At 39.7% G+C, this 23072-nt stretch overlaps 1 protein-coding gene across 3 annotated transcripts in view; it reads left to right on the forward strand.

Annotated features, from left to right (window-relative positions):
* si:dkey-247m21.3 (5-hydroxytryptamine receptor 4) overlaps positions 1–18169 on the forward strand; it is a 41099-nt gene extending 22930 nt beyond the window's left edge. Inside the window, exons 7-8 of one of the 3 annotated variants that reach the window (XM_020053180.3) lie at positions 15855–15941; positions 17032–18169. In XM_020053180.3, the coding sequence (XP_019908739.1) occupies positions 15855–15941; positions 17032–17125 (181 nt within the window). In that variant the 3' untranslated portion in view covers positions 17126–18169. Of the gene's footprint in view, positions 1–15854; positions 15946–17031 lie in introns of all 3 variants that reach the window. The other 2 variants (XM_020053181.3, XM_010877290.4) reach the window with 2 other exon arrangements.
* The last annotated feature ends 4903 nt before the right edge of the window (positions 18170–23072 follow it).

Consider the following 23072-nt stretch of genomic DNA (forward strand, 5'->3'; position numbering starts at 1 on the left):
ACAGGGCCAAGTATTAAACCATGACAGAAGAAATATTGAGACCTTTAGAGATAACCAGATCTAGAATGTGGCCTTGAGTGTGTAAACTCTTTCACATGTTGAGTGAGATCAAAAGTGTCAAGTAGTGCAAAAAGTAATTTGGCATTATTGTCTGTACTATTAATCTGTAATAATAAACAAGTTATAATCAACTGATATAACAGAGAGTAGTTCAGCAAAATCATAAATAAAATTAGCAGAATATCGTGGAGGTCTGAAAAATGTGGGGGTACCCTTCAATGTAAAACAGAGGTATTCAAAATAAATACAATTACCTGGGGTATTTTCTTTGCACTGGAATGTATCTTTGAGTAGGAGTGGCTTTCATCTAGGCTTTTACCATGAAAGCTTATGGACTGATTGAGTGCTGTTGAGATGGTTGTCGTTCTGGCAGGTTCTTCCATGTCTTCAGAGAATCTCTGAAGCTTGGTCTCAGTAGCCATTGGGTTATTGGTCAAGGCCTTTCTTTCCTGGTTACTTAGCTTGTCCAGACGGTCATCTTTAGGAAATGTCTTGATGGTTCCAAACTTCTTACATTTCACAATGATGGAGCCCACTGTGTTCCTGGGAATTTTCTATGCTTTTGCACTCTTTTTAACAGTCCCCCTTTTTTAACAGTCCCTTGGCCTCAACACAATTCCAATTCAGAGGTCTACAAATACTCCCTTGGACTTAGCTTTGTTTTTGCTCTGACATGCACTTTGCAGTGAGATTACCTATTTACTTTAGATTGTGGTACATTTCTTATTTTCATTCTTTTGTCACATATTTCAATAAATGTGTTTCCCGTTGTCATTTTGGGTATTGTGTGTCGATTAATAACAAAAAACAAATGCAATAAATTATAAATGAAGTCTAATAAACACCAAAATGTGGACCAAGGGAAGCAGTCTGAATATTTTCACTGTATAAACATTTAATAGAAAGGTTTTGCATCCATGTTGACATGCATGTTGGATGCAGCAGGGATGGCAACATAATAAGCTTCTTCTGTCAAGATGATGGAATACATTCAATACTAAAACAGGGTTATTCAACTCTTACCCTACATGGTCCAAAGCCTGCTGGTTTTCTGATCATTAATTGTACTCACTTGGTGTCCCAGGTGAAAACACTGGGTGGAACTGGCTTGGAGGTCCAGAGGTGAATTTGAGGGCAACAGAACATTGTGTTAGGCGTTATCTCAAGTCATACTCAAAGGCAGTGATATTGCTTTATTGGTCTGTAAGTGATGATGGGAATTGTGATTACTGCAGTAAAAGCCCAGGTAGCTACAGCATAGCCTAAGATAAAAATCTACAACAACATATCAGTGACAATTTACTGTCCTGTATCTCAAACAGACCTGGACTCTTTTAGTGATGCAGTCACTCTCAGGAATATTATAGCCCAAATTGGTTCATGATGCTTTTTTTTTGTCTTTTTTATTTTTTTAAGGTATATTAATTTGGTGGTTTGCTTATATGTATCTTGTTTCAACTGTACATGTGGGTATTAATACACATGTGTGAGTCTTGTGTGTTTTCAGCCTAGAGAAAATATTCCAAATAGACAGAAGGGAAAGTTGAGACCTTTTAAAAAGCTCACAGAGGAAGCAGGTTAAGTGCTATATTGATTTTATCATTTTAATCATGGTACATTACATGCCTTCAGCTGTGTGCATTGTGTGTGTCAGTGTGTTTGTGTGTGTGTCAGTGTGTTTGTGTGTGTGTGTCAGTGTGTTTGTGTGAGTGTCAGTGTGTTTGTGTGTGTGCTTTCACTTGTCTGCAGATATTAGAGCAAGACTGACCTGGAAGCCAGTGATGTTGTAGTAACCTACAATGTAAACTAACAGCCTCTGTCATTTAGAGAACCAATGTTTAGAAAGAAACATGCTTACACTATGTGTATAGAATTCAACAAGTCTATGATGTAGAGAGAAGTTTGATGACAAGCAGTATGGTATGGCCAGATCAGAGGACAAGTCTTGAACTTCTGCTCTCCCGTACCTGTTGTGGAAATAATTGTTGTGAGGTCCCTGAGTCATCCCTGAGTCATCTCCATCACTTCAGCATGGACCAACATCCCTGAGTCATCTCCATCACTTCAGCATGGACCAACATCCCTGAGTCATCTCCATCACTTCAGCATGGACCAACATCCCTGAGTCATCTCCATCACTTCAGCATGGACCAACATCCCTGAGTCATCTCCATCACTTCAGCATGGACCAACATCCCTGAGTCATCTCCATCACTTCAGCATGGACCAACATCCCTGAGTCATCTCCATCACTTCAGCATGGACCAACATCGCTGAGTCATCTCCATCACTTCAGCATGGACCAACATCCCTGAGTCATCTCCATCACTTCAGCATGGACCAACATCGCTGAGTCATCTCCATCACTTCAGCATGGACCAACATCCCTGAGTCATCTCCATCACTTCAGCATGGACCAACATCGCTGAGTCATCTCCATCACTTCAGCATGGACCAACATCGCTGAGTCATCTCCATCACTTCAGCATGGACCAACATCCCTGAGTCATCTCCATCACTTCAGCATGGACCAACATCCCTGAGTCATCTCCATCACTTCAGCATGGACCAACATCGCTGAGTCATCTCCATCACTTCAGCATGGACCAACATCGCTGAGTCATCTCCATCACTTCAGCATGGACCAACATCCCTGAGTCATCTCCATCACTTCAGCATGGACCAACATCGCTGAGTCATCTCCATCACTTCAGCATGGACAAACATCCCTGAGTCATCTCCATCACTTCAGCATGGACCAACATCCCTGAGTCATCTCCATCACTTCAGCATGGACCAACATCCCTGAGTCATCTCCATCACTTCAGCATGGACAAACATCCCTGAGACATCTCCATCTTGTACTAGATACGGACACTAAGGGGCCACTGCATGTATACTGCATGTGGTGGTGAAGGCTACATGTTTCTTTTGTTTACTGAAAGGTGCATGTTGATTGTGTTCTTAAGGTGTGGTAAGCATGACTACTCGTGGTCAACAAATGGGCTTCAGTTGTTAGTATAAAAGGTCTGTATTTTGTTGAGTGTTATGTGGAGCAGACACTAATATGATGTAAATTGTCCTTTCATGCTACAAATGTTAATCATTAAAAGTTTTAATTAGCTGCCCTTAATGCCTTCATGTTAGGCTGCATGAAGAGGGTAGGTTACCTTCTTATATCACATTGTGCCTTCTCTTCTTAGTCTGACTAACAGTATTTGTGGCGTCAGGCTGTGGGCTTTGGTTTTCAGTCAACCACATTGATAAGCCATAAAAAACATGCTTTTCTATCAGCTTTCCTATCAGGGTTTATCACCATGGTAACTGTTCCCAAGACATTACCCGTGTGTGGCAGTGTCTCCTACTGCAGTTATCAATTTACCAAAAGCTTATGTCCATATTTGTCTAATTTCCTAGAAGATTTTCCATATAGACCTATATTTTAAGGAGAGTTGTTTTTTCTAAAGGCTAGTATAAACATTACATTTAAAATGTAGGTTCTTAAAATTACAATGAAGTTGAGAAAGTCTATATAAACCTTTACTTGATACTTTTTACATTTGGGCTAGTTGCTTTCAGTTGGCATTGGCCCTGTGTGCCACTTATTTGAATGTAAGCAGCGCTAGACCTATTGGAAATTGTTTATTGATCAAGTGAGATTTTGATCCACACTGTATTGCACCATATCACAGTATGCATACTCCCTTTGATCAGATACTTTGTTTTCTAGGCGTTGGTACTAGTGTTTTGTCTGGGTTGGCATTTGAAGGTGTTGGCATTCTAAGGCAAACTGCTAATCAGTTGCCAATTTTAGTTTGCATGAGCATTAAGCTTGAATTATTATGGCAAGACCATTGTGTGTACAGCTGCATTCACGTAGTCTATTTGTAGTAGGTAAATGACCTTCAGAGTTTATTGCAGGCCCCTCACTGGTTTCACTGATCTCCTTGACTTGAACCTTGTGCCGGGCCTGTCTGGCCTTCTGTAGTGTAAAGCCCTGTTATACACACTTGGCTGTGCTAGTAACTGTATGTTGCAATGGATAAGAGCAGTGTCTGCTAATTAAATGACTATGTCATTCATATTTCATTAGTAGCATATGAGTTTCATTTTCCTTGTAATCAAAACCACGTTGTCAGAAACAATTCTTGACCAGGTGCGTCGTGATCTGGTGGATTAAGGACATTTGTGCAACCCCAGCCCTCCTCCCAGTCTGTCTTCCTACCTGTTTGAAATCTGTCGAAATAAAGTGTTGATGACCTAAAATTAGATCTTAAACAAGAACCATATTCAACAAATAAATTAATAGGAGTACTAGGTAGGATTAATGTGGATCATCACGTGTTAATATGGACCATCAATTATCCCTTAACCTGGATACTGTTTTACGCTTTAGATTAGCTGTATTTGTCAACCGATCACTAAGCATCAAGATGTTAATTGGAAAAAGGCATGAAGCTCATTATCTTGCATACAGACTCTGGCTGGGAGTCCCATCAAGGGCTGTCCACCATGGAGTTGCAACCAAAGGTAAGGAAGGATTATAAGGGATTCACATATTTCACTCTGGTGTCTCCTTTTGGTGGGTTGGGCATCTGCAAGCAATTGTGGTTGTAAGCCAGAAGAGCGCCTTTTCTCCAAGCGTGTCGGTTCTGATTCTTTGCCCTCAGACCACTATGAAATATTGCAATGAGGCAAGGCTGTCACCACAAATCTGAGAGAAAAGTGGTCAAAACTGTGTGCTGTGTATTCAGATAATAATAGCTCTGACTAAGACCTGGTTTTCCAAGAAGCATTTATTAATGATGTGACATGACCAGTTTTCTTTTTTTGGCCTGAGTGGGCATCTGTAGATGAAACATTAGAGATGAGAAAATCTATTTGATAGGACAGACAGAAAGGTTGCTGATTGGTCAGCATGTCTGGAAACATTGCCTCACTTTAGTTACAGCACTTATTATTACCTGGGCTAAGAGGATCACATTGCACTAGTAATTCATGTTTTACTATGATGCTTGAATTCCAGCCTAGACAAATGAGAATATTTCTAAAAATGGATTCTAAAAAGCCATGGCTTCTGATATTGGCAACAACATCTTGAGAAAAAAAATATAGAATGATTATTTAGCTTGAGTAAAATGAGAAATGTTTTAAAAAAGGTTAGTTTTCATAGAACTGTTTGAATTTTCTAAATGGAAAACAAACTTTTAACAGGAGAGGTTTTTTTCCTAGTAAACAATCCATTGTTGGGCTGTATCTATAGTGAAAGACTATTTTCACACCAATTTTAGGGTGGATGTATACAAACCCGATTCCAAAAAAGTTGGGACACTGTACAAATTGTGAGTAAAAAAGGAATGGAATAATTTACAAATCTCATAAACTTATATTTAATTCACAATAGAATATAGATAACATATTGAATGTTGAAAGTGAGACATTTTGTAATGTCATGCAATATATTGGCTCATTTTGATTTTCATGAGAGCTACACATTCCAAAAAAGTTGGGAAGTCAAGATGGGCGGAGGATCACCAATTCCCCCAATGCTGCGGCGAAAAATAGTGGAGCAATATCAGAAAGGAGTTTCTCAGAGAGAAATTGCAAAGAGTTTGAAGTTATCATCATCTACAGTGCATAATATCATCCAAAGATTCAGAGAATCTGGAACAATCTGTGCGTAAGGGTCAAGGCCAGAATACCATAATGGATGCCCGCGATCTTCAGGCCCTCAGACGGTACTGTATCACATACAGGAATGATACTGTAATGGAAATCACAACATGGGCTCAGGAATACTTCCAGAAAACATTGTCGGTGAACACAATCCACCGTGCCATTCGCTGTTGCTGGCTAAAACTCTATAGGTCAAAAAAGAAGCCGTATCTAAACAGGATCCAGAAGCGCAGGCGTTTTCTCTGGGCCAAGGATCATTTAAAATGGACTGTGACAAAGTGGAAAAGTGTTCTGTGGTCAGACAAATCAAAATTTGAAGTTCATTTTGGAAAAATGGGACACCATGTCATCCGGACTAAAGAGGACAAGGACAACCCAAGTTGTTATCAGCGCTCAGTTCAGAAGCCTGCATCTCTGATGGTATGGGGTTGCATGAGTGCATGTGGCATGGGCAGCCTACACATCTGGAAAGGCACCATCAATGCTGACAGTTATAACCAAGTTCTAGAACAACTTTTGCTCCCATCCAGACGTCGTCTCTTTCAGGGAAGACCTTGCATTTTCCAATATGACAATGCCAGACCACATATTGCATCAATTACAATGTCATGGCTGCATAGAAGAAGGATCTGGGTACTGAAATGGCCAGCCTGCAGTCCAGATCTTTCACCCATAGAAAACATTTGGCGCATCATAGAAAGGAAGGTGCGACAAAGAAGACCTAAGACAGTTGAGCAACTAGAAGCCTGTATTAGACAAGATTAGGACAACATTCCTATTTATAAACTTGAGCAACTTGTCTCCTCAGTCCCCAGACATTTGCAGTCTATTATAAAAAGAAGAGGGGATGCCACACAGTGGTAAACATGGCCTTGCCCCAACTTTTTTGAGATGTGTTGATGCCATGACATTTTAAATCAACTTATTTTCCCCTTAAAGTGATACATTTTCTCAGTTTAAACATTTGATATGTCATCTATGTTGTATTCTGAATAGAATATTGAAATTTGAAACTTCCACATTATTGCATTCTGTTTTTATTCACAATTGTACAGTGTCCCAACTTTTTTGGAATCGGGTTTGTTTATTTGTATAATATAGCATCTCCTTTTGTATAGATCATTGATGTAGTGATGTAGCAGGAGATCAGCTGCTTTGAATGTCTGATTCTCGCCTCATGTCTCCATGTAGAAGTAGTGTAAGACATGGAAAAATGGGGTGGGAGGAAAGACATTCTAACCTGGGAAGAGTGGGGTGTATTGAGCCATATTTTACATTCAGCATCTCTGTGGTCAATGAAATATTGTATTTGTTATATCAAAGATATATATACGTTCATACAATATATTATTTGTATGAACGTTTTAAGATGATGATATGAATGATTATTTAAGCCTTTGTTAATTTGTTATAAACCATGTATAAGTCAACATAATTTGATAGCTGGTCAGGGCCTTACGAATGCTTATTTGATGAACGGCTTGTTCCTTTTCAGTGGTTTCACAGTTGAACAATACTTTTGGGTGTGAAACAGAAGTTGTTTGTTTCACAACCGGTTGTCAAATCTAATGATTGCTCAGATCTACAACCCATTTAATGATATATGTTTTTACTTATATACAGTTGGCAGATTATTACTATCTCCACAAACCTCTCTGTAATAATCCATGTTTAGTGAATGCTCTAATGAGAAATGGTAATGGTATTTTTCTTTTGAGTTCAATGTTCTTCTTAATCTCATTTACATTTAATGATAACTACCCAAATACTGAGGTATTCTGCAGTATACACTATTTAGGTAAATGGATAAATTGAGCATGGGGAGAGGGACTCAATTGTCAAAACACTTAACATAGGGCCTGGTAGAAACTTATAGAAAACCTTATTGTGGCCTAGAAATGCTTCATCCAAATTGAGGAAAGCATTTGTTTTGGGTTAATCAAAGATACATAACACATTTTCAGAGTAATGTAATACTAACATATGTTTTGTATGTGGTATATTGATTAGCCATTGGTTCAAACTGTACCTGCCCAAATTGCACAATTTAAACCAAAACAATATTTAGTAACCATTTTGATTATATTAATATATACTAGTCTGTGTAGAGTGCATTCGGAAATTAAAGACCCCTTCACTTTGTCCAGATTGTGATGTTACAGCTTGCAATTCAATTTTGTCCTCATCAATCTGTAAGAGCTGTTATTTTGACAAAAGTAAGGTGCACAGAGTATTAAATGCAGGGGTGCCAATAATTGTGACGCATGTTTTTGAATAAAATTATAATTATTTATTTATATTATTATTCATTCCTTTTGAACAATTCGTTTAAAAAGGGATTTCTTTTAACTCATATGTTAGATTCCTATCTTTGAGTACAACATCAAGTTGATACCCAACAATTACATATTACATATTTACCTACAGTGCCAAAAATTCTGGGTGGCAATGTATATTTATATATACAGTATATTAACATTATATTCATTTAGCAGAATTGCCAAAAAAAATGCTTAAAATTACTAGAAACAAAATCCCAGTTGGATTTTGATATAACTTTTGGTCACTGGTCAGATGCTCTAACAGCTAAGCTATTTGCGGCTTGTAAATATATACTTTAGGAACTTAAAATGATCAAAATCTAAGATAGAAAAACAGACACATGGCAAAATGTTAGTCATGGCAAAATGTATTGAATTCCAGGAAATTACCTTTTAAAACTGAAACACTGTCTCTCAGCTCCATGACAAAATGTATCTTAGCTCCATGGAGGTTTTTTTGATGCTCACAACTAAGCCTCTTTTTGATCCAGAAAGAAACCTTGTGTACAATGTCTATATAACAACTCATCTCAGTAGGAAACTGCTTTCCCAGTTAACATAATATTCCAATATAAGACTAACTAGTATTTGCATTTGGCTTAAATATTTGTCTACATCCTCAGACAGACAGCCCTCAATCACACACACACACTCTATTGCTTTTATTCTTCTGTCCTGACCATAACGGTGATCATCTGGTTATGATCAAGTTCGGAGTTCAGCACCACAGTATTGAAGAATTTAACAGTGTCTTATCCTCAATCCAATAAAGCCCATACAAACTAAAATTAGTAACATCCGCATACCAGGGATTGGAGGAGCAATATCAAGTGTCAGCGGCTGCAAACAGATACAGTACAATATGAATGGATGGATGGGCATATGGGTTGATGTAAAAGGACAGACATATATGATGTTTTCATCTGTCAGTATTCGTGAAGGAAAAAAAAATATTCATGTGGTTACATATTATAATAATGTCATTGAAAAGCACTGGATCGTTTGGACAATGTTGAGAAGTTATTTTTGCCCTTGTTGTATCCGCACCAAAACTTTAATTTCTTTCAAATCAAATTTGTTTTCAGCACATGCTTGATGGTGGTTATGGTTGTGTGGAATTCCCAGCCATCATCAGTATACAACATATTGTAGACCTATACCAGTGGCATAGTGACGGGTTGGGGAATCAGAATAAACTGAATTCTGTAATCCTCTTTTTTTCAATCCAGGATCAGGTCTTTTACAAAATAATTGGATAGGATCATTGTAATCTAGATGTTTTACCCTGTATTGCCATCTACAGGGAGAATTATATTAAATGAGCTAATAAGACAGCCAGGGGACAGTTTTTCTATTTTATTACCCCAGTAGGTCAGGATTAAATTATTTCTGTGCCTCAACCTTTCTACAAATGACAAGTTGCAAGGGCTTTGGTTATAGTTCATTTTAAACTAACTGGGACTTTAGAAATTGATAAAGCTGCTAAAATTAGTTTTCAGCTTTGTAGTACATTTTGACAGTAAAAAAATCCAAAGTACTCCAGTACCCCAGGGACTTTCTGTTTTCTGAACCCTGTGAAATAAAGTCTACTTATACATTGATAGATTGTTTGAAATAATGTCAGAATGAATGCATGTGGGGTAGCCCAGGTGGCGCGGCACTCTAAGGCACTCTTTGGTAGCACCATGCTGACCACTACAGTCTAGGTTCTGGTAAGCCTCATAAGCAAAACCAAGTGCCCAGCATTGTCTGGGTTCAAGGGGCATTGTCAGAAGGGGATTTCCTGCTCTCATCGTGCTGTAGTCACCCCTGTGCCGGGTCAGGCAAAGCTAGTGAGCATGCCCTCACAGGTGACTTCCTGGTTCGACGATCAATGTGGAGGAAAGCTGGAAGACTTGACACAGACACCTAAAAGGAAAGTTGACCAATATGTTCAAGTCGCCTTAACCTGCTGGGAGATATTGCAATGAAACAAGGCTGTGGATAAAATTGGATGTTGTTAAATTGGGACCAGGGAAAAATATAATAAAAAAAGAAATGTCTGTTATATTTAAGCCAATGAACATGCAATCTCCATGGCTTCTCAAGTCAGCTTAGAATATGTCTGAGGACCAATGTTTTGGTTTCAGAGTCCTGCAGGTTTTAGAGTACTTTAAGACTGATCACATTATATGTTGGAAAGCAGAGCCATGTGGACCAGAGCCAGAGGAATCAAGATTAAATTAAACAGCGAACTAGTCAATAAAGCCTTCCCATAGGCATGTTGAAATGGTCGCCCTGCGTCTCTGTTGATGTAGACCTCATGTGTATTAGATTCTGGCTTCAGGTCTAATCCAAGTCAGAGACTTGTTGAAGTTCTCACGGTGGACATCTGGACTGCTCCTGAAATACTGTTCCCACAATCTGCTGCAATGCTGCTGTAATCAGACTTGAGATGTCCAGTCTTTGGACGGCACATGTGATCATGCTCTGGTGGGTGCATATTATGGATGTTTCTCTGTCGCTGTGATATGAGGGATGGTTGAGTCATAGAGCAACATGCCATTGCTTAGCAGTGAAATAGGTTTGGTCATGCGGTATAGTCAAAGCAAAGGCTACAGTAGGCACATTCTGTGTCGTCAAAAGGTTATATTGAGGGATGCAATAATTGAGCGATGTATCATCCATCAAACGGTAATGGACGATTATAGGCAAAAATATAGCAAGCAGGATTGGACTATTGCTTTAAATGTGGTTGATTTTTTCAGACCAGTTCTGCTTTTTGTGTGAATAAGCATCCTTCAGTAGTTTTTCTAATATTGTCATGTGTTGTATTGTTTTATGGTTATTATGTTTTCTCTGTTGCAGTTTTGTTGATGAAGTTTAATTTCTAATTTACTACCTTAATAACCATTGTATAGTGTACAGTTACAGTAAAAGAATATGCATTTATTATCATAATTTATATATTCTTTATCAGATTTATTTTTGAGTCTTTGTTATTAGAATATATATATACAGTGGGGCAAAAAAGTATTTATTCAGCCACCAATTGTGCAAGTTCTCCCACTAAAAAAGATGAGAGAGGCCTGTAATTTTCATCATAGGTACACTTCTACTATGAGTGACAAAATGAGAAAAAAAATCACATTGTAGAAATTTTTATGAATTTATTGGTAAATTCCTCTGTAAAATAAGTATTTGGTCACCTACAAACAAGCAAGATCTTTGGCTCTCACAGACCTGTAACTTCTTCTTTAAGAGGCTCCTCTGTCCTCCACTCGTTACCTGTATTAATGGCACCTGTTTGATCTTGTTATCAGTGTAAAAGACACCTGTCCACAACCTCAAACAGTCACACTCCAAACTCCACTATGGCCAAGACCAAAGAGCTGTCAAAGGACACCAGAAACAAAATTGTAGACCTGCACCAGGCTGGGAAGACTGAATCTGCAATAGGTAAGCAGCTTGGTGTGAAGAAATCAACTGTGGGAGCAATTATAAGAAAATGGAAGACATACAAGACCACTGATAATCTCCCTCGATCCGGGGCTCCACACAAGATCTCACCCTGTGCGGTCAAAATGATCACAAGAACGGTGAGCAAATATCCCAGAACCACACAGGGGGACCTAGTGAATGACTTGCAGAGAGCTGGGACCAAAGTAACAAAGGCTACCATCAGTAACACACTATGCCGCCATGGACTCATCCTGCAGTGCCAGACGTGTCCCCCTGCTTAAGCCAGTACATGTCCAGGCCCGTCTGAGGTTTGCTAGAGAGCATTTGGATGATCCAGAAGAGGATTGGGAGAATGTCATATGGTCAGATGAAACCAAAGTAAAACTTTTTGTACTCGTCATGTTTGGAGGAGAAAGAATGCTGAGTTGCATCCAAAGAACACCATACCTACTCTGAAGCATGGGGGTGGAAACATCATGCTTTGGGGCTGTTTTTCTGCAAAAGGACAAGGACGACTGATCCGTGTAAAGGAAAGAATGAATGGGGCCATGTATCGTGAGATTTTGAGTGAAAACCTCCTTCCATCAGCAAGGGCATTGAAGATTTAACATGGCTGGGTCTTTCAGCATGACAATGATCCCAAACACACCGCTCGGGCAACTAAGGAGTAGCTTCGTAAGAAGCATTTCAAGGTCCTGGAGTGGTCTAGCCAGTCACTAGATCTCAACCCCATAAAAAATCTTTGGAGGGAGTTGAAAGTCTGTGTTTCCCAGCAACAGCCCCAAAACAACACTGCTCTAGAGGAGATCTGCATGGAGGAATGGACCAAAATACCAGCAACAGTGTGTGAAAACCTTGTGAAGACTTACAGAAAACATTTGACCTCTGTCATTGCCAACAAAGGGTATATAACAAAGTATTGAGATTAACTTTTGTTATTGACCAAATACTTATTTTCCACCATAATTTACCAATAAATTCATTAAAAATAATTTTGTCTCTCGTAGTTGAAGTGTACCTATGATGAAAATTACAGGCCTCTCTCATCTTTTTAGTGGGAGAACTTGCACAGTTGGTGGCTGACTAAATACTTTTTTGCCCCACTGTATACACACTCACCTAAAGGATTATTAGGAACACCTGTTCAATTTCTCATTAATGCAATTATCTAATCAACCAATCACATGGCAGTTGCTTCAATGCATTTAGGGGTGTGGTCAAGACAATGTCCTGAACTCCAAACTGAATGTCAGAATGGGAAAGAAAGGTGATTTAAGCAATTTTGAGCGTGGCATGGTTGTTGGTGCCAGGCAGGCCGGTCTGAATTTTTCACAATCTGCTCAGTTACTGGGATTTCCACGCACAACCATTTCTAGGGTTTACAAAGAATCGTGTGAAAAGGGAAAAACATCCAGTATGTGGCAGTCCTGTGGGCGAAAATGCCTTGTTGATGCTAGAGGTCAGAGGAGAATGGGCCGACTGATTCAAGCTGATAGAAGAGCAACTTTGACTGAAATAACCACTCGTTACAACCGAGGTATGGAGCAAAGCATTTGTGAAGCCACAACACGCACAACCTTGAGGCGGATGGGCTACAACAGCAGAAGACCCCACCGGGTACCACTCATCTCCACTACAAATAGGAAAAAGAGCCCTGGATGTGCATCCCACAAATCTCCATCAACTGCAAGATGCTATCCTATCAATATGGGCCAACATTTCTAAAGAATGCTTTCAGCACCTTGTTGAATCAATGCCACGTAGAATTAAGGCAGTTCTGAAGGCAAAAGGGGGTCAAACACAGTATTAGTATGGTGTTCCTAATAATCCTTTAGGTGAGTGTATATATAGTGGGGAGAACAAGTATTTGATACACTGCCAATTTTGCAGGTTTTCCTACTTACAAAGCATGTCATTTTTATCATAGGTACACTTCAACTGTGAGAGACGGAATCTAAAACAAAAATCCAGAAAATCACATTGTATGCTTTTTAAATAATTAATTTGCATTTCATTGCATGACATAACTATTTGATAACCTACCAACCAGTAAGAATTCCGGCTCTCACAGACCTGTTCGTTTTTCTTTAAGAAGCCCTCCTGTTCTCCACTCATTACCTGTATTAACTGCGCCTGTTTGAACTCGTTACCTGTATAAAAGACTCTTGTCCACACACTCAATCAAACAGACTCCAACCTCCCCACAATGGCTAAGACCAGAGAGCTGTGTAAGGAGATCAGGGATAAAATTGTAGACCTACACAAGGCTGGGATGGGCTACAGGACAATAGGCAAGCAGCTTGGTGAGAACAACTGTTGGCGCAATTATTAGAGAATGGAAGAAGTTCAAGATGACGGTCAATCTCCCTCGGTCTGGGGCTCCATGCAAGATCTCACCTCGTGGGGCATCAATGATCATGAGGAAGGTGAGGGATCAGCCCAGAACTACACGGCAGGACCTGGTCAGTGACCTGAAGAGAGCTGGGACCACAGTCTCAAAGAAAACCATTTGTAACACACTACACCGTCATGGATTAAAATCCTGCAGCGCACGCAAGGTCCCCCTGCTTAAGCCAGCATATGTCCAGGCCCATCTAAAGTTTGCCAATGACCATCTGGATGATCCAGAGGAAGAATTGGAGAAAGTCATGTGGTCTGATGAGACAAAAATAAAGCTTTTTGTTTTAAACTCCACTCGCCGTGTTTGGAGGAGGAAGAAGGATGTGTACAACCCCAAGAACACCATCCCAATCGTGAAGCATGGAGGTGGAAACATCATTCTTTGGGGATGCTTTTCTGCAAAGGGGACAGGACGACTGGACCATATTGAGGGGAGGATGGATGGGGCCATGTATCACGAGATCTTGGCCAACAACCTCCTTCCCTCAGTAAGAGAATTGAAGATGTGAATTGAAGATGGCTGGGTCTTCCAGCAGGACAACGACCTGATACCCACAGCCAGGGCAACTAAGGAGTGGCTCCGTAAGAAGCATCTCAAGGTCCTGGAGTGGCCTAGCCAGTCTCCAGACCTGAACCCAATAGAAAGTCTTCGGAGGGAGCTGAAAGTCCGTATTGCCCAGCAACAGCCCTGAAACCTGACGGATCTGGAGAAGGTCTGTATGGAGGAGTGGGCCAAAATCCCTGCTGCAGTGTGTGCAAACCTGGTCAAGAACTATAGGAAACGTATGATCTCTGTAATTGCAAATAAAGGTTTCTGTACCAAATGTTAAGTTTTGCTTTTCTGATGTATCAAATACTTATGTCATGCAATAAAATGCAAATTAATTACTTAAAAATCATACAATGTGATTTTCTGGATTCTTGTTTTAGATTCAATCTCTCACAGTTGAGGTGTACCTATGATAAAAATTACAGACATCTACATGCTTTGTAAGTAGGAAAACCTACAAAATCGGCAGTGTATCAAATACTTGTTCTCCCCACTGTATATATATTTTATTCAATATTCCTCATGACTAAATGCTCCACAGTGTACAGATAAGGGTTTGATTATTTTAAATACCCCCAAACATATTGCCATTAAATGGAACAAAGCTAGAAAAGTTCATGTTCCAATTATGGTCCAATGTTCCCTATGAATTGTGCTTGTTATTTTAAGTGACAAAGATCTAAGCTAATAAACAGGATCAGCATACTGATCCTAACAATTCATTATTTTTTACGGACTTGTATAGAATGAATAGATTAATGTATGTTTTTGGTCATATACTGCATATTCCTTAGACATGTTTATGTTGAGTCCTTAACCCTGTGTGGGTTTATTTTAGCACTTGTTCTTTCAAAACTGTACATGCCAAAAATGGAGAAAACACATTTTGTTCTTGTGATAAAGAGTTTGCACTACACCCAAAGATATCAGTCCAAAGTACTGCTAAGTGTAAGAGAGTGGGTGACTGATGTGAAATATAGTTCAGGGTTCAGGCATTACAAGGGAGACTATAATTGGTAAAATATGGAAATGTCCCTTATGTGGAGCCTTTTAGACCTTTAACCATAAACCTTTCAAGCTAAATCATAAATGCCTGTAGGTGAAAAGAACCGTATAAGGGATGCTACTCTAGAATATATAATTGGTGCTTTTATCATTTTTTTTATATGTTTCCCTGGGAATCTAACCCACTGTCATGGCCCCCAGTCATACTTTACTGAGCTACAGAGCCATCTCTGTCCTGTTATTACTAATTTCCGTTATCTGCCTTCAGTATTCAGTCCATTTCTCACGTAATATCTGACATCGTGCATGCAGCCCTCAGGGTTGAGCTGCCTCTATAGGATATCACATTCGACATCTAGAAATAACACTGAATGTGTCTTGCTGTGTATTTTGTCAATCAGGAATGTGTGTTATGAGGTCCCTTTGTCGACCCTGCAGGAAGTGATGAAACATAACTGCAGTGGACAAGTCCAGTGTCACAGGATGTCGTAGGTACCGTCATTCTGATCTTATGTGTCCATTGTGTTTGGTGTGACAGCCACACTGTTTGTGATTGATTGGCTTAATTCCATTTAAGTGTCTATAATGGGCATCTTTACACTGACAGAATGCCTCCGTATCGAAGGGAACTTCACCAAAGGTTTTATTGCTATGTAAATGAACAAGCAATTGCAATGGCAATATTGCTGGTTTAAAGGTACATCAGCGGTGTAAACATGACCTACAGTAATTGTTCAGATGTTTATGGACCAGCTGTAAGCCATTTGTCATTCCTGTCATAACACGTTTGTTTGAAAAATACATCATTGTACATGTGATTCCACATTCATTTTACTGGTGCGTTGGATGTACATTGCCTGAAATAACAATGACCTCCCATGCTTTATAGGCTAACCTAGCTAGCGTCTGACCTGGTTGGTTTAAGGTGAACTACTTGTTGGATAAAGCAAGCCGTTCAGAGCTCTACTGACAGTGAATTGTCTCCTGAGAGTAAAGTGCATTTGGAGATGGAGAAACATTGATGTTTTCTTTGTTCCCCCTCCGGTTTCTCATCCAGGGTTTTAGTGGTCTGATAGTGAGGCCAACCGGCATCTGGCCTCATGAGACTAGCTTTCGCAGACAAACTGGACCTCAAGCAGGGCAGTAGGAGCGCTAGTCCTACTATGGAATTCTTGGGAAACTTATAGCTGCCTGGGGGGCTCAGTTATAACTTAGATTACCCTGCATGGGAATCAGAACAAGATCTAGCCAATATTCCAAATATGGTGTGCTTTCTCACAGGCTAAGAGGGGTATTTTGATATAGTAATGAATCCACATGAGAGAGGCATGGCTACTATATTGTTACTAGTGTAGCTGGTTGAGTAACACTATCTGGTGTCTACCCTATCGGCTTGAAGACTTTTCTACAGAAACATCACCGCATTGTAACACGTAAAATATCTGCAGAAATACTATACACCTACTGTACTTTATTTCAGTGTGCTTTCAGATTGGGTATGATTATTGTTTTTTACTTTGTCCATCGTTTAAAATGTTAATTAACCCCACATGTTTTTTCCTTCCTCTTAATTTCTAGACTCTCCTTCCTTCCCAATCGAAGCTACAGTGACAACAGCAGGAGGATTTTATCCAATGAGCTTGAATCTCAGGACTCCATGGCTGGACTATAGCCCAGAGACTCCATGGCTAGACTATAGCCCAGAGACTCCAGCCCAGAGACTCCATGGCTAGACAATAGCCCACAGACTCCATGGCTGGACTATAACCCAGAGACTCCAGCCCAGAGACTCCATGGCTGGACTATAGCCCAGAGACTCCATGGCTGGACTATAGCCCAGAGACTCCATGGCTGGACAATAGCCTAGAGAGATGACGTTAACCTGCTTATGTTTCACAAGTGAAATATTGTCACCACAATAAGATTCTGAACTGATGGACTTGAGAGGACTGCAGTCAGATTATTGAATTACCAGATCCTGGTTTATGGAATTTACTGCAAAAAAAATAAATAAAAGTTACAGGAAGAGGTCAAAAGCCAGTTCAGAGTGCCTGTGGATAGACTTCAGCATGTTGCCAAGAGGTGCTTGTTGGTGATTAACCCTGTAAGTCCCAAGGATGCGCCGGCGTATCCTGGGCTTTAAACCCCTTTTAAACATTGTGCGTTTATGTTACAATTTCTGGGGGTTGTACCAATGGATTTACCTACAAATAGTCAGTATGCTAAAGCTGGAGCTTTTTGTAAAATAATTGTGGCTTTAGATGGGCCAGATCTTTCATGACAAAAATGTTTGTTGAGTCAGAATGGTTTGAGTTGTAAACTATTGAAAGTCATTAAATGTTGGGAGTCTTACGAACATGTAAAAACATTTCTTTGATGCTTCCAAGCCACGTGTAGATAGAATGTAAGGATATTTTACATGGGTGAAAAATTATTACCATACTTGTTTTTGTCAGGTTGTTTCTTTATTTTGTATGTGTAACATTTGCCCTGAAATAAAATAATAAGACAAAATGGTGGCGTATTAACACGCAGCCCAATTTTATTTTCACAAATTGCAATTTTATCCCAATCAGATCAGCATAGAATAAATTTTGATGTTCAAACAACTGATGTGATTGGTTTCAAGACACTTTGTAAATGCACTGGTTAAATGCTGTACAAGTGCAGATCAAGCAGATAAACTAAAATTGTTATTGTGTATCTTGAAATGGTAGGATTAATGTTCAAAAGGTCATACAGTATCTCACAAAAGTGAGTACACCCCTCACATTTTTGCAAATATTTGATTATATCTTTTCATGTGACAACACAGGAAATTACACTTTGCTACAATCTAAAGTAGTGAGTGTACAGCTTGTATAACAGTGTCAATTTGCTGTACCCTCAAAATAACTAAACACACAGCCATTAATGTCTAAACCGCTGGCAACAAAAGGGAGAATGTCCAAATTGGGCCCAAAGTGTCAATATTTTGTGTGGCCACCATTATTTTCCAGCATTGCCTTAACCCTCTTGGGCAGGGAGTTCACCAGAGCTTCACAGGTTGCCACTGGAGTCCTCTTCCACTCCTCCATGACGACATCACGGAGCTGGTGGATGTTAGAGACCTTACGCTCCTCCAACTTCCGTTTGAGGATGCCTCACAGATGCTCAATAGGGTTTAGGTCTGGAGACATGCTTGGCCAGTCCATCACCTTTACCCTTAACTTCTTTAGCAAAGCAGTGGTCGTCTTGGAGATGTGTTTGGGGTCGTTATCATGTTGGAATACTGCCCTGCGGCCCAGTCTCCAAAGGGAGGGGATCATGCTCTGCTTCAGTATGTCACAGTACATGTTGGCATTCATGGTTCCCTCAATGAACTGTAGCTCCCCAGTGCCGGCAGCACTCATGCAGCCCCAGACCATGACGCTCTGTTTGCAGGATTTCTTATGCATCATCTTTAGAAGAGGCTTCCTTCTGGGACGACAGCCATGCAGACCAATTTGATGCAGTGTGCGGCGTATGGTCTGAGCACTGACAGGCTGACCCCCCACCCCTTCAACCTCTGCAGCAATGATGGCAGCACTCATACGTCTATTTCCCAAAGACAACCTCTTTACACTGAGAATGTGCACTCAACTTCTGTGGTCGACCATGGCGAGGCCTGTTCTGAGTGGAACCTGTTCTGTTAAACCGCTGTATGGTCTTGGCCACCGTGCTGCAGCTCAGTTTCAGGGTCTTGGCAATCTTCTTATAGCCTAGGCCATCTTTATGTAGAGCAACAATTCTTTTTTTCAGATCCTCAGAGAGTACTTTGCCATGAGGTGCCATGTTGAACTTCCAGTGACCAGTATGAGAGCAATGACACCAAATTTAACACACCTGCTCCCCATTCACACCTGAGACCTTGTAACACTAACAAGTCACATGAACCCGGGAGGGAAAATGGCTAATTGGGCCCAATTTGGACATTTTCACTTAGGGGTGTACTCACTTTTGTTGCCAGAGGTTTAAACATTAATGGCTGTGTGTTGAGTTATTTTGAGGGGACAGCAAATGTACACTGTTATACAAGCTGTACACTCACTACTTTCCATTGTAGCAAAGTGTAATTTCTTCAGTGTTGTCACATGAAAAGATATAATCAAATATTGGCAAAAATGTGAGGGGTGTACTCACTTTTATGAGATACTGTATATATAAGAAACAAATAGATCGTTATTTTTTCTACATCATACTTTTCTTTATGTTAACTTGTGCAAAACCTAATAGATAAATATTGCACTTTATTGTTCTCTACTTTATGTTTTGAGTATGCTGTGCTTATTATCCTGGAGTGCATCTTTGAGAGCAACAACCTTTAGTTATGCCAATCAATTTAACATTTACTATTTATAAGCCCTGTTTTGGCTAAAGAAATACTGAATTTACATTTACATCCGAAAGACAACTCATGGTAAAAAATAAGACCTAGTTATTTCATGTCCAGCTTCAGAAAAAAAGGAGCAATAATGTTTTGTTACTATGTGATTGCTTTTACAGTGAGCTATTTTCTTCTTTTTTTTGTTTGTTGGCTGTACCATTTGTGATGACAATACATGTGGAACTTTTATCATGTAATGTGTCAAGAATTTAGAAACAACAAGTTTGCTTTTTACAATGTCTTTAAACAAATTATTTCCCACTGGATGAGGCAATGATTCTAACTCATTGCTGTCTTTTTAATTTAGCCTTGTACTTGTAACTGGGAGCAGCCTAAACCAGTGGTGTTTCAGGTTCTTGCTAGACCCAGGAGCCACACAAAAGTTTACTCAGAAAATGCAGACTTAAGTCAAGGATTTGTTGCTATAGTGTTGGGTTGAAAATATTTATGGATCATTCATGAATGTCTCTCTTTGAACAGCTCAAATTGGTGAACGATGGGAATCAAATTGCATTACAGAGCAGAGATTTGTATTTGGCTCCATTATTTACTTATTTAAAAGAAACTCAACAATTATATGCAGATAAGATACAAAATGAATCACTAAAGATTACATATCAGGTGGGGTAGGAATGGTGCTCTTCAGAACCGCGCTACTGAAGCGCCATGCTCTACCAACTGAGCTGTGTGCACAGGACCTAGAAATTATTAACACTATATTGACAGTAAATGTAGGAATTTTATTAAATAATTCAACAACATTTCCAGCTGCTTCATGGTCAATAACTTAATTTAGCAAATGTTCCTATTTGGGAATGTTGGCAAGCACACAAATAGCATTTTTATAGCACATCTTTTTAAACTTCCGTTGAGAACCACTAGCCTAGACAACTTGATGAGTTTCAATGGAGACGGTTGAATAGAAAAATATTTATGGATGCATGCAGCTAGAAGTTACAAGTCTCACACTAACAGCAGCAATCTTTATAGAGAAGTTGTCAAGGCCATCCGTTTCTGTCTAAATAGATGGGAGGGTGCTTGTATTCTATTCTACCCATGATTGTGCAGCTCTCTGCGTTGTGTTGCTATACACATCATACACATCTAATAGCCTGTGTCTCTTCGCTGTGTCTTGACTCCACACTGGCCTTGTCCTTGTTCAACCACAACATGTTTCACTCAGTCAAAATGTTTTGAAAGTTCTCTCTTTATACTGGCAATTTGCAGAAGCATTAGAAATATATACATAAATATAATGAAATGTGAATACAGAAATTAAAAAGTACAGACAAAGTCAGATTCCTGTCATTATTCATAAATGATTAACTTGATTATTTATGATACATGTTTTTTACAATACCGCCTCAAAGTCAACAATATAATCTAGGACTGATGGAGTAAAAGAGGATTTTACTAATAATAGCTAAAAGAACTAAGATATACATAGCATTGTTGGATGAAACATATTGGCATGGCGGAAAGTTTTATTATGACTGATCAACACAAATAGGTCCATAATGTGAAAACTCTACAAACTGTTCTAAATGCATTGCATATACAACACAAATTATAATTGTTTCCATAAGTATTCACCACCTTTAGTCAACTTTGGCAGCAATAACAGCCAGTCTGTTTGGATAAGCCTCTACCAGCTTTTCACATCTGGACACTGCAGGTTTTGCCCATATTTTAGGCTCAAGTTCTGTCAATTTGAACAGCAATTTTCAGCTCTTTCCAAATATTCACAATTGTATTGAGGTCTGGGCTTTGACTGAGCCACTTCAGGACATTGACCTTTTTGTTTTTAAGTTGTCTTAGAGACATGGACAGGTTTCTTCTGGGGTTTCTCTCTACTTCGCCGCATCCATTTGCCCTCTACAGTCACACGAATACTTATGTAATCACTTATTTTCTGTTTTGCTGAGTTACTTTTCACGTTCACATTATGGACTTGTGTTGAACATTCACATTAGATCAATATTCATTTTAATGTAGAGAATGTGTTCAGACCACTTCACTTTCCCCACATTTAGTCATGTTATGGACTTTATAATTCTGGAATTTCTCATTCTAAATCTATTTTTCCAATCAATCCACACACCCCAAAGAGGACCTCTTGGTCTTCTTGGCTTGGTTTTTGCTGACATGCTTTGTCAAGTGTGGGTCTTATATAGCTACTTGATTGCCTTTCTGAATCATGTCCAATCAATAGAATTTGCCGTAAGTGGACTCCAATCTTAAAGAGGATCAAAGGACATTCATACACCGATCAGCCATAACATTATGACCACTGACAGGTGAAGTGAATAACACTGATTATCTCATTATCATGGCACCTGTCAGTGGGTGGGATATATTAGGCAGCAACTAAACATACTGTCCTCAAAGTTGATGTGGTAGAAGCTGAAAAAATGGGCAAGCGTAAAGATCTGAGCGACTTTGACAAGGGCCAAATTGTGATGGCTGGGTCAGATCATCTCCAAAACTGCAGCCCTTGTGGGGTGTTCCTGATCTGCAGTGGTCAGCACCTATTAAAAGTGGTCCAAGGAAGGAAAAGTCACTTACCTGGAGAACACATGGCACCAGAATGCACTATGGGGAAAAAAGCTAGTTGGCGGAGGCAGTGTGACACCTTGGGTCCTCCCATTCATGTGAATGTTACATTGACACGTACCACCTACCTGAGCATTGTTGCAGACCATGTGCACCCTTTCATGGCAACGATATTCCCTGATGGCACTGGCCTCTTTCAGCAGGACAATGAGCCCTGCCACAAAGCAAAAATTGTTCAGGAATGGTTTGGGGAACAGAATGAGTTCAAGGTGTTGACTTGGCCTCCAAATTCCCCAGCTCTCAGTCCAATTGAGCATCTGTGGGATGTGCTGAAAAAAACAAGTCCGAACCATGGAGGCCCCACCTCGCAACTTACAGGACTTAAATGGTCTGCTGCTAACATCTTGGTGACAGATACCACAGAACGCCTTCAGAGGTCTAGTGGAGTCCATGCCTCAATGGGTCAAGCCTGTTTGTGCAGCAAAAGGGGACCTACACAATATTAGGCAGGTGGTCATCATGTTGTGGCTGATCAGTGTACATTATAGGACATTAGTTTGTCGTTTCTATAACACAACATGAAGAATAAAGGTGATGTTAAAATATTATTTATATATTTATTAATAGGGAAGAAATATAAAATAATCCCAAAAAAGGAACA

Source organism: Esox lucius, chromosome 14 (genome assembly GCF_011004845.1).
Source record: "Esox lucius isolate fEsoLuc1 chromosome 14, fEsoLuc1.pri, whole genome shotgun sequence".
Classification (NCBI taxonomy): Eukaryota; Metazoa; Chordata; class Actinopteri; order Esociformes; family Esocidae; genus Esox; species Esox lucius.